This window comes from Sitophilus oryzae, unplaced genomic scaffold (genome assembly GCF_002938485.1).
Source record: "Sitophilus oryzae breed Bouriz unplaced genomic scaffold, Soryzae_2.0 scaffold_1745_pilon_pilon, whole genome shotgun sequence".
Classification (NCBI taxonomy): Eukaryota; Metazoa; Arthropoda; class Insecta; order Coleoptera; family Curculionidae; genus Sitophilus; species Sitophilus oryzae.
Window position 1 is genome coordinate 887,606 of NW_022146441.1, and position 17,836 is coordinate 905,441.

The window sequence follows — 17,836 nt, forward strand, 5'->3', positions numbered from 1 at the left end:
TCTTTAATACACATATTCTTTATTTTTCCCTAGATCATAATACCTACTTACGTGTTTGAATCTATCGAAGCTGAACCAACAACACTTGGAGTGGAGATTCCACAATATGAATAAAATAAACATAGTTGTCTAGTTTTCATTAATACCATCATGGGAGAATATTATTTTTAAATTTATTAAAGATATTTTCAATAGAATTCTCTTGATTTATAATTCGTACCCACTTTTCTTGCTCTTCCGGACACTTTAGGCTGCCTAATATAACTATCCTTTCCACCAGGAACACAACAAAGATGAAGCATAGCACCAAAAACACACTCCACTTAAGCTTTATTGATGAATTGTTAGAGTCTTAAAAAACACACACAAAAATCACGATAAGTAAAAAATGTATGGGCACTTTTAGGTTAAATCACTTACACAACGTGTAATTTTTCAATTTTTCTATTTTTTTATGCGAAACCGAGAGTTACCATATATCTGGTAGTAGTTTATGTCACTTAAACACCAAAATAATCAGTTTTTTGCACTACAATAATAAATAATACCAAAAATCAAAGAGTTAAAACCAAAAATCAACCGACAAAATATGAAACGGAATCTAACCCAATATCTAAGTATGTACAGCTGATGAAGTAAACAAAAGTCCGCCCGTAGGCTGACTTTTAATAGAAGGCACTGGACAAGATATTATTAAACTGACAAATAGAGTGTCAAATTCAACGAGCGTAACCATAGTTTCTCGATATACAGGGTGGTCCGAACTGTATTCCGGAAACTGCAGCAGCATAATGTTCTGGAGGCAAAAATAAGTAAAAAAGTTCGTATAAATGAATGTCCTAAAATGCTTAGTTTCGGAGATACAGGGTGTAGAAGTTTCATTTTTATTTCGAGATTTTTTCCAAATAATTTACGAAGTAACGTCAATATTTGGATAAAAATTGGTGTCTGGAAGTTTTTTTGACATGGGAAATTTGATTTTGATATCAATATGACTCCTATTTGTAGGGGGCGCCACCTACATGTGTTTTAACTGCTTTGAAGAGTAATAACTTTTCGTCCGAACGAGTGAAAAAATATACATTTCCGTCGTGTTTTAAGTAAAAAATGTCTCTTGGTAAAATCGCTACGAGCAACCGTTCTCAAGATATTTAGAATGGAAATAGTCAATACGTGTCATTATTGACAAAAAATGAACACGTTGAGTAGATCATTGCCTGGAAACTTATATGGTGAAATTTTGATAAAATAATTTAGTACTCACTAAAAACACGGTATGTCGCTAGTGGTAGGAAAATAATTTTTAGAGGTTACTAGTTTATTTGGTTGCCTGTGATATGAATATACAGGATGTTTCCTAATGAATCTAAAAAATAAAAAATCGTTAGAAAACGGCTTAAGGCAGGCTCTTAATAAGTATATTTATTTTTTTCTCGGCAACCGTTTGATGAACAAGGAAAACTCAAAAGATCAATTTTGTTGAAAAAGGATGGCCAGTCAAGAAAAAAAATATATTTTCTTTAAAAAAGCAGTAGTGTACTATTTATGTTAAGCAAAATATCGATTTTTTTTTAATTTTTAACACCCTGTAGATCAGAAAGGAAGTACTTTAGACCCAATGGTTATATAAAAATTATTTTAAGAACAGATGAGGAATCACACCACAATTTTTTAGACTAATTAGGAAACACCCTGTATATTGTCAACTTGACAATGATTGTTGATAAATCAAAAAATATCTTTTCTGTGAAAAAAGCCCGATTTTCGCAGGAAAAATTTTGGTTTTTATTGAATTTGGGCCTGCGTCTGCAAATACCCGGTATGTTGTTTAATATTCTGTCTATCTAAATTTTAAATATCATAGTCAGAAATAGTTTTATTATTTATTAACTGTAAAAATGGTATACTTATAGGTTTTATCAAATATTGTGATTTACTTTCTACCTTGTAGTCAAAATTTATATTTAATAAACTGTAAAATATATATATTCTTATGTTTTATTAAAATTACTCTGATATACTAATATATCAGTGTAACTTTAAAACTAAATCCTTTGAAATCAAATATAAACATAAAAAATATTTACAGCAGAAAAGGCGAAGGCGCTGGGTTAAACGTAGTCTCTACTAAGAATACGGAGGGGCGCTTTGACCCAAAATTTTACTATTAAGTTTCATATCTATCTCAATAGAAGATTATTTTCTTTTATCTATGGAGTAGATAGTTATTTGACTGAAATGATAAATTTGGGAACTTTTTATTTTTTTTTTAAATTAATCATAAATTTTTCTTGGAAAAAAATTTCTTTGGAAAATAATCGCATTAAATACATCCAAATGGTAATTTAATATTGTAAAAAAGCAAAATTGTTTTAAATCACTTGCCAGGACAGCCCGGTCAACTTCTTTGTTGGCAAAATGGCCGCGGTATCATGATTTAAACAATGTGAGTGACAAAGAAAGCCAATGCCTGGCAGATGTTGCTTTCTTTGTTGTTGGTCCTGGCACGTTTAAATTTGACTGTTGCCTGTTTTCCCATACAAGTGACATCCCTGTGGTTTAAACAATTATTTGTGGCGTTTGAAAAAAAAATAGCATATGTTCTGTTCAGAGTAAAAATGACATTTTGCGGCCTGTATGTCAAACGTACAGCATCGCCGTCAAAAAGTGACATTTTTACTCATTATAAAACAATATACTATTAATAGAAGAGAGATATTATCCAGAATCCCCGAAAAATATCCACTTAATTAGAGATAAGATACTAAAAGGAGAAAAAGAGTTGAATGAGCGGTTTTGGCCAAAGAAAAAAGGAACAAATGGCTACATAAATTCAATTTGGCAGTTAAATATTCGAGGGTGGGAGTTGTTGGAACGATGGAGTTGTTGTTTCCGGCAAACTTCATCTCGACTTTCATATTTCACGGACAACTTTTTCGTTTTGCTGGCCTTTTCGCGACTCGGAGACGGCACGCCACCCAGCGCAAACGACTTTCAGACGAATTTCTGCATTTCAGGCGCAACTATTGACCTTTCGAGGTTATGTAGCACGTCACGAATCTTATGAATAAAAAGATTAAGGAAGCAGTACAACGCTATCAATGTATTCATGCATTTAAAGACGGAATCCACATCATGAACACCGTCTTTGACAGTTCTGTATGAATGTATTTCAGTTGTCACATTTCAATTTTCTTTTTTATATAGAAACTGTTAAAATTGTCTTATATCTATCAAAAATAGTAGATAAAATAGTACTTTAACCAAGCAAGGGTAGATTAAATGATACTTTAACAGCGAGGATAGGTTAAAAACTTTATTTCTTCTCGCAGGTTTTTTAATTGCTTCCATTTCTGAAAAATTTTGTATTTCTTTTCATAAGTTATTCGGGATTTAAATGAAAGTAGTTTAGATATGGCGTTTGTCGCCTCGGCCTGAATATCTGTTGGTAATTTACTTATTTCGTTTTGAGTCATTTCTGGCTCCAATTCAATCGGCAATCGACACCATAAAATAATAAATACAAGAAGAAGTGTCAAGTCAATGTTAAATTATGGAAACAGCGTGGCTGCCTGGGTAACTAATTTTCAGATATGGCGGCTGGGACATTTGACATGATTTGACATAACATAGACACTTCATAGACATAACAATTTCAATTTTATGAAATTTATTTCCGTTTCCGGTTTTTAATGGCGGGCTGTTCAGAAGGATTAAATGAGGGTTAATATACTTTTTACTTTTTCTAGTAGTAAATAATACAACAAAATTACTCAAAAATATTTATTTGGAATTTAGAACAATGTAAATATGCAAATCAACACGATTAAAGAGCTATAAACCCATAAACTACTGTATCAATATAAAAAAAAATATTTAAATAACATCAGAGATGCTGTGTTAAAGTGAATCAGTAAAGTAACAGTGCACTGACTTACAGAAAATTGAAGATAAATAAATGTTTCCACAGCTTCACGGGCGTAAAACTAACTGGAAGCAGGAAAAAGACAACAGGAACCCACGCAAAACCTGGAATCAAAAAAAAAAATATGTAAAAAAAAACATAAATATAGGTACATAAGACTTTTGTGAATTAAATCAAACAGGACTTGAACGAAAATAAAATGAATAAAAAATATGATACATATACATCTAATACCTCATTTGTATTTTAAAAATAATCTACATACATATCATTATTGCTATGAAAATACATAATAGGTACTTATGTGATATGTAATTACGCATTTCTGTTCATCTTGTAGATAATTAATGTAAGCTAATAATAGTTCAATAATCATAATTTACCTTGTGTAACTTGCTTTCAATTGCTCAAAATCACCGATCAGTCTTTAAAGTAGAGATACGGAAAAATCCTTGGTAAAGAATATCCCAAGATCCTTGGATCTAAAGCTAAAAAAATATAAAAACAGTTAATTTATTATACCTATTTTTACATATAATATGACCCATACCTACTACACGCAGAAACGTCGATTTCATAATTTTCTTCATGTAATTAATATCATATATACTTTATTAAAGTGTTAACAAGGAACTTTATATCAAAAAACATCTTTGACTTATAAATTTCAGCCGAAATATCATAAACAAACTTCCAATCAAATCTAAACGACAAAAATTAAAATGGCGCCCGACCTTGCCAGAGGCCTCGGGAGTTGACACATGGCTGACACACAGACAAAAGAAGAGGGCGCCGACGTGCATGAAAATGTTCCGTAACAGAAATTGACAGAAATCATATAGAAATATTCAGATTTTTGTCTAGGACAGTCTAGAAGGCCATGCTTTCTGCCTGGGTAGGATCGCGCCAGAACTGTTTCCAATTTTCCGGTTTACTGTCACCCCCCTGGCCTCGGGAGCTGACGCTGACACACAGACAAAAGACAAAAGAACAGGACGCCGACGTGCATAAAAATTTTCCGTAGCAGAAATTGACAGAAATCGTATAGAAATATTCAGATTTTTGTCTAGGACAGTCTAGAAGGCTATGCTTTCTGCCTGGGTAGAACCGCGCCACAACTGTTTCCAATTTTCCGGTTTACTGTCACCCCCCTGGATGAAACTGCCATTTGAATTTTGGAAACACGGCGGAGTTTCTGCCAGTAGAGGGATAGATGGCGCTGCGTAGAAATTTCATCTAAAGTCCCTAGATATTCATCTAGGGACTTTAATTTCATCATGATTTTATCAAGTCATCCACAGAGTGTGGTTTAATTAACAATTCGTTTGATTCTCTGTGGAGTAATTGGAGTAGTTGGAGTAGTTGGAGTAGTTGAAAAATATAAATATTTATATAAAATGTTGATAATTTAACAGTGATGTGCTTTGTTACCCTATGAATAAACATTGATATGAAGTTGCTTTCAAGTTGCTTTCGCCGGAAACAATTATAATTAAATAATTTAATAAAAATTTAATTTCTAAGTGACCCGGATCAGTTAGATTAGTAAAATAAATTGAAAAATAAACGTCATTCCATATTTGGCAATGTCTGTCAGTTTCTGTGAAGTGGAAGTGAATTGTGATTTGTTTTTATGGGAATATTTTACGGATTTTTGCGAATTTAGAGTATTTTGGACGATAGGATTGTGAAATTTAAAAGCCAAGTAGTTTAATATATAAGATTAATTAATCCCTGTGATAATTTTTATGAAATTTCTCATAATCAAAACAAATTCTTTCAACAAAATGGCTGTCTCAGAAATTTGGAAGATCATTAATTTTAAAGTTTTATTTAAGTGTATTTATATCGAATCAAGAATTTGTATAACATATTAAAAGCTTAATTTTAAAGGTTGTGCAGTAATTTATGTAAGTGTACGCTTTTAGATAAATATTAAATATACAAATTTGCAAAGACAAACAAGTAATTTTAAAAAGATCATTTATTTATTTAAACGAGTATAATCATTAATCATTAGGTTGAAAATATATTTGTATTTACTTATTTATATATTTTCTATACCCTTGTATTATTTATAAGCCCTATATGTCCTGTTTTATTTGAAAAAAAAATGCTTCGAGTCATCGAGAATAGATTTAATAACAATTTTGTCCCTTGGCTTTGTGTATTATATAATGTGAATTGTAAGATGTTTCTATTTGAATAGGTCATTAAAGTTGAGATTAAAGTTATACCAAATTATATTCACGGTAACTATATGTCTTTTATATAATGAATTATTTATTTATAATTTATAACCTTTTTTATAATTACTTATAACTGATTGTATAAATTCTGATAACTTTTATATATACTTGTATAGTGTTGAATGTGTTATATGTAATTTTATTAACAATGTTATAATAAAATAATCAAGTTACAAATTTTTCGTGTTTTATTCTAATTTCAGGGATAATTTCAACCTAGATTATTAATTTATTTGTATCAAAATACATTATTTTTATTTTGTAAAATGTTTTGTTACAAATAAGTTCATAATCTAGATTGAAATTACCAAATATAAGTAAAAAACTTATGAACTGGCAGTAAAGGTCCATTTAAAAATATGGCGCGAACTTTTAGTTCTGCCAGTAGCCCGCTTGGATCGCGTCGAGCGCGTGTTTCCAGGCTTTAACATAGGAGTTTTCATTTCTTTCAGTTAGTTATTCTATGCTGACAACTAAAGAGACAGCTTTATTTATTTGTCAAATTACATAGAAACCAACGCCAACCCAGCACAATAATTTTTCTACTCGTAATAAATTCCTTGAAATAATAATTTCTGAATATTTTTTAAAACGTAACTGGCTATGGAAAAAAATATTGTTTTATACACGACGATAAAATTGCATTATCGTCTTGTATAAAAAATAACTATTTTTATTTTTATTTTTAGAATGTTCACAAATTATACCTCCTAACACTTTTAAAATTATAAAATAATAAATTTTTCGTATGCTCGCTGTTTAAACCCGTGTATTTGTATATACTAGTTGTTTACGATATTGTTCGATGATAGCAGCACCGGCGGAGAATGCACACGGAGAATGAGTACATCGTATTTAGTCTACAATACCCTCAGAATGATATTTATTGATTAAATCAACTTATGGGAAATGTATTGATTCAGTCTATAATAAGGTGATAATAATCAAGTCAAAACAATTTAACATGTTAATCGATATTTTTCCTTTGTATTGTACAAAATTTAAAAATAAAGTTACATATCAGCGTATATGGAAAATCAGGCATTACATGACTTGCTATTATATACTGGGGCTGTAAAAAAACTTCATTAAGAGTAAATGAACCACAAATTGAGTCAATCAATTATGTTGAGTTTTTCAAAAATAGTACTGAAGCATTATGTAATTTTTACATAAAAAGTCTGAATAAGCTTTAGAAAACATTTATTTGGGATAAACTTCAGTAAAGAAAAAATTGGTCAAAGGCGAATCGGACTCGCGCACGAAGTCTTCATAACTAATTAGTATACGGTTATCATTTTCTTATTAACAAAATTTCTACTAATATTTCTTCTGATATTAAATGGGTAGATAATTTTCGTTTGGTACAATAAGGTTTTTCCTATTTATCTGCTTTAATTAATAAATAATTATACTGTACTGTTTTATTATTTATCTGCTGTAGTTATCATTAATATGCTAGAATTAATAATTATTTGTTATTGAACTTTACCATAGTAGATAAAAAATATATAAGATAGATAAAACTATGAATTTTTCCTATTATAATAGAAAATAATTACCAAGCCGCCTACCTCAAATTAAATCCTAAAATTGGCTTAGAATTTAATAAGCAATGTTTATTAAAAGGAATGACCTGGATAAAGCTATGCGATTAAAACAGGTAAACTTAATAGCTTCTGAAATTCCAAAGAAAATTATCACTAATGGAAAGCTTCATAAAGTCTTAGTTCGTTATTGTTAAAGCTGGATTAAACTTAAACCTTTCTTCGTATTAATAAATTTAATTGTTTAAATAATATTATCTCAGGATCAAAATGTGTCTTAAGGCCCCCACAGACGCGCAGTTTTTTTCGCACAGGTCGCCTGCTTGCAATTTAACGTCGCTATTTTCTTTCAAACAAACAAAACTTATTGAAAAATGGATTTTTACTTATTGACGTTTAAAGCTACTATGCATAACTAGCTAACATAACTAGTGACTAAAGCAGGTCGTTAGAATCGCAATAAATTTGACCAGTAATTACAGGAAATTTAATTTTTTCGCCAGTTTCAATGGACTGTAAACCTGAGTATATGGTAGTGTACATATTGTGTCTCTCAATACAGAATTTACTAGAAATTACTAACTTTACTAAACTAGAATCAAAATTTACGGTACTCACCTACGAAAATCTCTACTCCAACAAGCATAAATAACTGGATTCATGCTGGAATTGATCCATCCCAGCCACGTCACAACAGCCAGAACGATCTTCTCGTGCCAGATACACTGCAGACAAAATCCAGAGAGCAAATTCACCACGAAAAACGGCAACCAACACACTATGAACACTCCCATTACAATCCCCAGTGTTTTAGCTGCCTTCTTCTCCTTAGCAAACTTCGCCAACTTCCTGCTCAAGGAGAAGTTCTTACTGTGAGCACCCAATCGCGTTGAGGGTATCCTGTTCAAGCCGTTATTAGCCAGCGCAGTCAAAGGCTCGTCCTCCTGAGTATTGTACAGGTTTCTGTTATCGTTTTGAACATTTTTACCTGTTCCACCTCGGTGAATCCTTAGTGTCAGCTCCAATTCGCCTGCTCCAATCAGTATTTGCTTTGTTCCAAGCCTCAGGCTTTTGGTTTGAGCCACAGCGGCTCGATAGATGCGGTAATAGGTGAAAACCATCACGAAAAGTGGCAGATAGAATGAAATAGTTGAAGAAAATATCAGGTAGCCAAGGTGCTCAGTGAACGGGCACTTGTACTTTGGAATAGGCTCAGTTCTTACAGCCCTCCACCATACTATAGCCGGGAATGAGATAGCACTGGAACAAATCCAAACCGCTGCGATCAGTACTACTGATCTAAGTCGAGTCATACGCATTGGGTAGGCTATGGGGTCAGTTATAGCCCAGTATCTGTCAAGACTTATCACGCACAGGTTCAGGATTGAAGCTGTTGAGAATAGAACATCTAGAGATCTCCAAATATCGCACCAATCAGGTCCAAAGAACCATGTATGCCCTAGTACTTCATAAAGAGCACTAAAGGGCATTACAACTAATCCTACCAAACAATCTGCTACGGCTAGTGAAGTTATAAAATAGTTCGTAGGTGTATGGAGATATCTTTCGCGGATTACAGCCATGATAACCAGCATGTTTCCGAAAACTGTGCACAGAGAGAAAAGGAGTAGTAACGAGACTACTACAGCTCTGTCTTGGATGAGATCGGACCATTTTTCCCAGCCTTCAATGTCGAAATCGGTGATGTTCAATGTTAGGTTGTCGTAGGTCCAATTGAACCAGTCAGACTCGAGGTAGAGGTCGCTGCGGTTCATTCTGGAGAGCTGGAGGTGTCAGATGTCATTTCTGGAACAAGAAAAATGATGAGTAGGTATGTTTTGTTGAAGGAGTTGTATAATATTTTGAAGGCATATGAGGGGTTCAAAAGTGAACTGGATCAAGTCCTAGAAGATAAATAATTAAGGAGAAAATAAGAGTTCTTATTTTTTTATTATCGTTTGAATAATACTGTGTGTTGCATGACCAAATCCCATGTAAATTTTAAAAATGATTATAAAAGCTACCCATTTTATTTGAGGAAAAACTTAAATGAAACTTATTAAAGGACTCTTTACCTGCAAGCAAACTGTTCATTTTGAATAATTTATATTAATTCGATTTTGAGTTATGAGAGATATAGAATACTATATACCACATTCTGCTTAAAATTCTATCAATTTTATTCTATAAAATTGTACTTTTCCAACTAAATGAAGAGTGACAAATTAAAGTAACTACAATGAAACTAACTTAGTGGATTTTAATATTAAATGTTTCATCGGTTTGATACGAGTAATAAATGATTTAATATGGCATTGGAGTTGCCTAAATTACTCGAAAATCAATCTGAAGGCGACCTTCAAACCGAGTTACAATCATGCAGACTACTATATGCTATTTGTGGAATGTTTTGAATAAAATATTGAGCTGTGGCAATATAATGTGAGCGCCATATAATTACTTAAAACTATTACCAAATATATAATTTATTCCAATTCCGAATATACCCATGTCATGTAATATACAGGGTAGCCCATCGAAAACGTTCCGCAAGGCATAACATCCAGGGTAATTTTTTTTTCAGAAAATTGAAAAACACGTCAATTTTGTTTGTGAGGCGGACAGCTTTTACCCCAAAAATTATTGCAAAATCTTCAACCCTCTAAGCGGGGGTGTCATCCCCGATTTTTTTCAAATGGAAAGGGGGGTCAGATACTAATTAATTACATACTTAATTGTGTTCGTTAATAAATTATTCTAAATAAATAAGGATTTGAGTCAGAAATCAATATAATAATAAGTTATGAAAATGAACGTCTCTGTTGTTATAAATAAGCATTTGTCAAAAAATTAAATATCATTTTTAAGGTGTTAGTTTTTTTACCACACTGTCTAATACACATAAATAATTCAGTTTTTTAATATTTGCAGCAATTATTATTAATTAACGCAAACAGTCAATTAATGTAGTTTGAATACTGGAATCATATTAATTGATCCTCTTTAACAAATATTTAAACAGTTTTTTTTATTTTTTTAATGAAATGAACGAACTATATTGACAATATTAGTATCTGTATTTTTTAAAAATTTCGTACATCTTAAAAAATAATCTAAAATGTCAGTATTCCATGGATATATTGATAAATGAGTTCCAAATTACAAGGAAATGCATTTTCTACGGAAGCTTGAAGAGATAGGTAAAAAATGGTATAATACAATTTGATAGATAATTAAATTGTGCATCTGATTCTCATAAAATATACAGGGTGTTCCATTTAAATTAAACAAGTTTTTGCCGTTTAAAGCTAATAGATATTTAAAATATATATTTAGACACTCTGTATAAGGTAGTAAAATTTTTATTATTGCAACACAATAACTGATCAATAAATAAACTTTAGTAAATATTTAGTATTAAAAACTTTGATACCCTCGGAGAAATGAAACCTTAAAATTTATACTGCAATTTCACAAAATTGAAAATATTTCAAAAACGGTAAGGTTTAAGTGTAATAAACCTTAATCAAATTTATCTTTATTTTAATCGTAGAAACTAAAAATGCAATAATATATAGGGTGTTCCATTTAAAAAAATACAACTTTGATATTTTTTTTTATTTGGGACACTCTGTATATTGTAAAAATATTTTTAAATTGTAGGTCTAATAGTCCTTCAACAAACCCAATGCTTTCAATTTACCTATATATACTCCCAAAATTTAATTTCGATATTAACTGCCATTCTCCTTGGAGCCTCCGTGTCGTAAGAGAAGCGCCACCCTGTACAGGGTGTCTTAAAACTGAGTCTTTTGGATTTAAAAAATAGATCTATAGTGGGTTAGAGAAGTATTCCTTGTCCTTCTAATAATACTTTTCGTGATTAACTGAGCAAAAAGAAAAAAACTTATTTTTCATCGTAATCCTAAAATTAGCATTACCATTTAACAACGGCAACGTTTTTTTCGCTAAAGCGTATTTTTACAGGGATTTCTACATACAGCTACCGTTTAGTATACATCTAAATATTTTATCATACATATTAAGTAGGTTTCTCGACGGTATTAACGAGTACCGAGCACAAACCCGGGTCTTTTGTCATGCAAACCGCGGCACAGAGTCGAAAACCCACTCGGCGGCAGCTAGGAAATATAAAAGGCTTGCCGGGGATTCAATTTTCTTGTTTATCGCTGCTTAAGCCAGCTATATGGAGATATAGAATCGTCGTGGAATATCAAGCACGGTAAATAATAATAAATAAATAAAAACATAGTAAGATGCGCTTCTATTAGAACATACACTCTTTGAATAAAAATGTTAACAGTCCATTTCACTATAAAACTGGCTAGGTATTTTTACACAAATAAAGAAGGAAATTATAGATAAAGGATTGTACTGTATCAGTATAGTAGCACATTTTTAGGTAACTTCTTTATTTTTAAGATTTTGACGGCCAAACATTAAAAAAATATTTATTATGTTTGGATTAAATTTTCTCGAAAATAAAGACATAATTTAACATTCCGTTACAATACGGCAATAGATTGAAGTTTTGTGAAAAAATCCCACTTCTGATGTACGAGTTCCCTCAAATTCTACCACGGTTTCTTATTGGGTACTGAATATTTTCGTATTATTATGGTGCGTCCAGACCTGTGGAGTCGAGTGCGAGACGAGCGCGAGACATTTTAAATTTGCGGTGTTTTTCAAAGGGTGGAGGGGTCTCGCAAGAGCCTCGCGACCGTCTCGCGAGACAACCCACAAAAATCTACAGAAATCTAACATTTCTTTAAACAAATTGAAATATTACAAAATCTGTTATTTTAGATATATAGGTAATATGATATGCAAAAAAATTTACCGAATTGTACGTAGAATCTAATAATAAAATTAAAAAAATAGGGTATTCCCATTAAAACATACGAAACGTTGAACACATATACCTGGGCATACTAGGCTTTGCCTTAAGCTGAACATCGACAAAACTAAAATCATCTGTACTCCCCCGGAAGATTACAACAATGCTATAAAAATCGGAGAAGAACTATTGGAAAATGCCTCGGAATTCAATTACCTCAGCAGTATGATTTCGAAAAAGGCCAGTATCGACTCTGAATTCTATGACGAGTCGTTTTTGGAGTAAGATTGAAAAATAAAACACTTAAAACATAATTCCTAATCATTGTAATGCTTGTTTTTGCCTCCTATAATCATTAATACTTACCACAAGAAAAACAAACCCATTTTTCTTAGACAGATAAGCAGAAAAAAATATGTTTTTGACTATATCAGCGAGGAATTCTTTTTTTTTTTTCGAGTTTTGGTATCTCTTTATTGGTTCATTTATCAAAATTCGTACGTGCCTAGCACCCGTAATATTCTTTCTTTTCTTTTTTTATTTCCTCCACTCTTTTTTTATTGGCCAGTAATATGGTTAAATCGAACAGTATATTGTTTCCCTGTCATCGATCCAACTATAGAGACACACTTCCTGGATACTATTATTATTTTTTCATCCAGACAACTTTGATTTCCAAATCAATATTTATGAAAAGGGTTCATAAAAAGGCTCATTTTAGGCCTTTTTCTTTGTTATGTTTGAGTTATAGGAAACGTAGGAATGTACAGTTTAATAAAACATGTCGATATTGAACTTGAATTCCAATCTTCATCATCATCATCCTTTTCAACTTATTCCACCATTTTCAATTATAGTGTAGCCTTCCTCATATATTTAGATATTTTTACTGTAGCTAATAAAAAAAATTCTTTGCCTTGGATACAGATACCGCCACGTTTTGGAAATATCTCAAAACAAAACAAACTTGAACGAGGCAACAAAAACTCTTGGTAATTCCTAGCATATTTCGTTGCATCGAGCTCTTGTAACACGTTTTGTATTAATTAAAAATGTATCGATATTTTGAAGTATCGATAATTTTGTACCTTCCTAAGGAAACCCCTTCTGACATTTACACTACGCTTTTATTATCACTTTTAGCGTTGAAAAAGTATTTTCGTCGATATATTCAACATATTAGTCCAAAATTAAGGGTCTTCATATCAAATTCATTTATCTAAAATTAACAAAAAATATAGTAATGTATTGTGGCGGTTATATTTTGTATACAAACACACCTGAGTTAGAGAAATTAATGATATATGCTTTGTAAAAGTCACATCAGACAGCCCACCATTTATTTTGGTTTGTTTTGTTTGGTTTAGACAAGAATATAACTCTTAATCCGTTTGTATGTATAAGATATTACCACAGAGTTGAAGTAAAATTTATTATTTTCTTTGACGTTTGAAAATAAAGTCATTATTTTTTATTAAAAATGATACTTTGTTTTTTATTAAAAGCGCGTTGTTACGAGTCATATAAATGGTCAGAAGAAAATACGGTGATTTTTTTTGTTTTTTTTTATATTTTTTTAGTTTTTTTATTTATTTTGTGTCTTTTTTTATTTTTGTTTTTTATTACTTATTTTTTTGTAATTTTTAAGATCTTCTAACTGTAGCTTAAGTATTAAGACTATAATAACCTTCAATCAACATCAAATATCTAAAAAAACGCAGAGGGGTGCCACGAAAATTTAAATAACGGAAAATTCGAGAAAATAACTTCATTAAAATTTCTCTAGATTTTAATTAAAGAGTGGCATTATCATTTTTATTGGCTTTCGGCTCAAGGAAAAGTTTAAAATATAATTGAAAAATGAATTTTCCTGCTTTTTTCAGGTTTTATCGAGGGTTTTATAGTGATTTTTGTTGATTAGAAAAAAGAACATGTTACTAAAATAATGATTCTTCCAAGAGTTTGATTTTTAAAGTATTTTATAATAATTTTGTCTTGTAAAAATCTACAGCTACATAATAGAAATCTCTAAACTAAACTTCAAATATGTCAATAATTCTTTAGAGTTTATTTTCAAGAATTTTTTTTAAAACAGTTCTCAATATATTTTCAGTTATACTATTATAATGCACTAAAAACTTCAACACTCAAACAGAAAATAAAATATAATCTGTCGCAAACTTTTTAGCGACAAAGTTTCGGTTTAATTTCATATTATATCGATTACTAACCCAGGACAATTTACCCGGCGTTCCCCTGCAAAGATTTTCTAATTAAATGAGTCCCCGTTTTTATCGCTTCCCCTTCAAAACCATTATCTGGGGTAATTTTGACTTTATTATTACTGTTTCGAAAAATCTACCTTATTCTGCCACTCCGCACCGTTGAATAGAGTATCTTTTTAAGGATCTTAATTCATATTTTGAGAAATATTAATTTTTAGATCGTTTTATTTTTTTTGGAAAATATTCTTTGGTTTTTCTTTTCGTATTGGGTGTTTTTGATGTTTAGAAAATGTCAAATTTATGTTTTTTAGAGAAATATAATTTACTAATATAAAAAATAGTTATATTATCATTATACTATAGATTTTACCCAATTTTGGGCTTATTTTTCTTTTCATGTTTTACATTTCAGTGACAAAACATCCCCTAATTCCATTAAACCATACGATGTCATATCCATGAAATTCAACTCGTAAAAAGTAATTTTTACAAGAACTGGATACCAACTCTTTGTCTAGGAAAGAGACAATAGTTAATAAAAATAAATGTGCCTAACTTCTCGGGTGAGACTTGAAACAATATAATTTTGTTAGGAGAAGTTTTTCAATAAAGCAATCTTTAGTCTATTAGATATATATAGAGAAAACTCGTTTATTTTCTTACTAGGTCCTTAAAATAAATTAATATAAGATGTCTTTTATATTTACAAATACACTCTATTTATTTGTTTATTGATTTTTTTTATTTATTTTTAGTTTATCTGTGTGGACGGCTAAAAAATACTATTTTGTTAACGAAATTTGTATTTGAATTTTACACTAGAAATGTACAAAGGTATCGATATTTTTAAAATATCGATATAAAATGATCGATATTCATAAAATATCGATACTATGAAAAATAGATATATTTTAATTTTTCATTGGAACTTATAATTATCGATAAGTTCTCAAAATGTATCGATATTTTTTGCTTATATTCTTACGTGTAATTTCCATCAATATGTCGAAAGTGATACGAACGTGGCCAGTGTAGTATTATCGGATAAAAATACTATCTTGTTAACGAAATCCAATTTTAGCTATATACCCGGGAGGTACAAATATATCGATATTTTTAAAATATCGATATAAAATTATCGATATTTCTAGAATATCGATATAAAACTATCGATGTTTTTTAAAATATCGATATAAAATTATCGATATTTCTAAAATATCGATACTATAAAAAATCGTGATATTTTAATTTTTCGTTGGAAATTAAAAGTGATAAAAACGTTTTACATATCGATTTTTTAAAATATCGATAAATTTTCAAAATGTATCGATATTTTTCTGCCTACATTTTTACGTGTATTTCCCATCAATATGATACGAAGTTGGCTAGTATACTATTATCGGTTAAAATTTAATCCCTCCATTAATACAGGCCGAAAATTGAAAGCGTATAGGTACATTTAACACAGAGAGGCTAAAACTCTAAATAGAAAATGGAAAATGTCGCTTCTCTATAGAGTCGAACGTGGATCGGAATCCCTATCGCGCTCTATGCACCGAGTTCAATTTTCCATTGGAAGTTCAAACTGATAAAGGACCGGAGAGCACAACATGGTAAAAAAAGATACTAAATGGCATACGGCGGCAAATTCAGCCTATTTCTGTTCGAAATCGATACAGGAGAAGCAGAGGGATGAAAGGCAGGGAAATGGACAAACTAATAAGCTTCATATGGTATACACGAGGTTTGACAAACCAGCCGTCGATGCCTGCAGAGAGACACACAGTAGCTTTAAAGGTTTTTTACACACCGCTGATCAATCTCGATTCTCTTAGAGACGCTAAGGATAGACAACGTTTCGAGTATCTGATTTTGTTTGTCTCGTCTAGGCTATTCGACGTTTTTTCTTTTTTCTTTCAAAATTACTGTTTAGTCAACGAAATCTAATTTTTACTATATACTAGGGATGTACATAAAGTATCGATATTTCTGAAATATCGATATATAAGTATCGATATTTCAAAATATCGATACTATTTAATATCGATGTTTTTCAATTTTTCATTAGAAGCTCAAACTGATAAATGACCGGAACACAACACTGTAAAAAAATAAACTAAATGGCATACGGCGGAAAATTCAGCCTATTTCTGTTCGAAATTGATACAAAAGAAGCAGAGGGATGAACAAAGGATGAGAGGCATTGGAAATGGACAAACTAATAGGCTTCATATGGTAAACACGAGGTTTGACAAACCAGCCACCGATGCCTGCAGAGAGACACACAGTAGCTTTAAAGTTTTTTACACACCGCTGATCAATCTCGATTCTCTTAGAGACGCTAAGGATAGACAACGTTTCGAGTATCTGATTTTGTTTGTTTCGTCTAGGGCTATTCGACGTTATTTTTTTGTTTTTTTTTCTTTTTTGCTTGCAAAATTACTGTTTAGTCAACGAAATCTAATTTTTACTATATACTAGGGATGTACTTAAAGTATCGATATTTCTAAAATATCGATACTATTTAATATCGATATTTTTCAATTTTTCATTAGAAGCTCAAACTGATAAAGGACCGGAGCACAACACTGTAAAAAAATAAACTAAATGGCATACGGCGGAAAATTCAGCCTATTTCTGTTCGAAATCAATACAAAAGAAGCAGAGGGATGAACAAGGGATAAGAGGCAGGGAAACGGACAAACTAAGCTTTATATGGTATACACGAGGTTTGACAAACCAGCCATCGATACCTACACAGTAGCTTTAAAAGTTTTTTACACACCGCTGATCAATCTGGATTCTCTTAGAGACAGACGCCAAGGGCAGATAGCGTTTCGAGTATCTGCTTTTGTTTGTTTCATCTAGCTGTTTACTACAGTCTGTTTTTTTCGTTCTTTGTTTCTTTCCAGTTCATCTGCGTGGGCGTCAAAAAAATACTCCTTAGTTAACGAAATCTAATTTTAGAAAATAGATACTAGAGATGTACAAAATTATCGATATATAATAGTATCGATATTTTTATAACTTAT

General features: G+C 31.1%; 1 protein-coding gene across 2 annotated transcripts in view; it reads right to left on the bottom strand.

Annotated features, from left to right (window-relative positions):
- LOC115881952 (dopamine receptor 2-like) overlaps window positions 1-17,836 on the bottom strand; it is a 157,366-nt gene that overhangs the window by 128,899 nt on the left and 10,631 nt on the right. For both annotated transcript variants that reach the window (XM_030899699.1, XM_030899700.1), the window contains exon 2: window positions 8,340-9,527. In XM_030899699.1, the coding sequence (XP_030755559.1) occupies window positions 8,340-9,496 (1,157 nt within the window). In that variant the 5' untranslated portion in view covers window positions 9,497-9,527. The remainder of the gene's footprint in view (window positions 1-8,339; window positions 9,528-17,836) is intronic.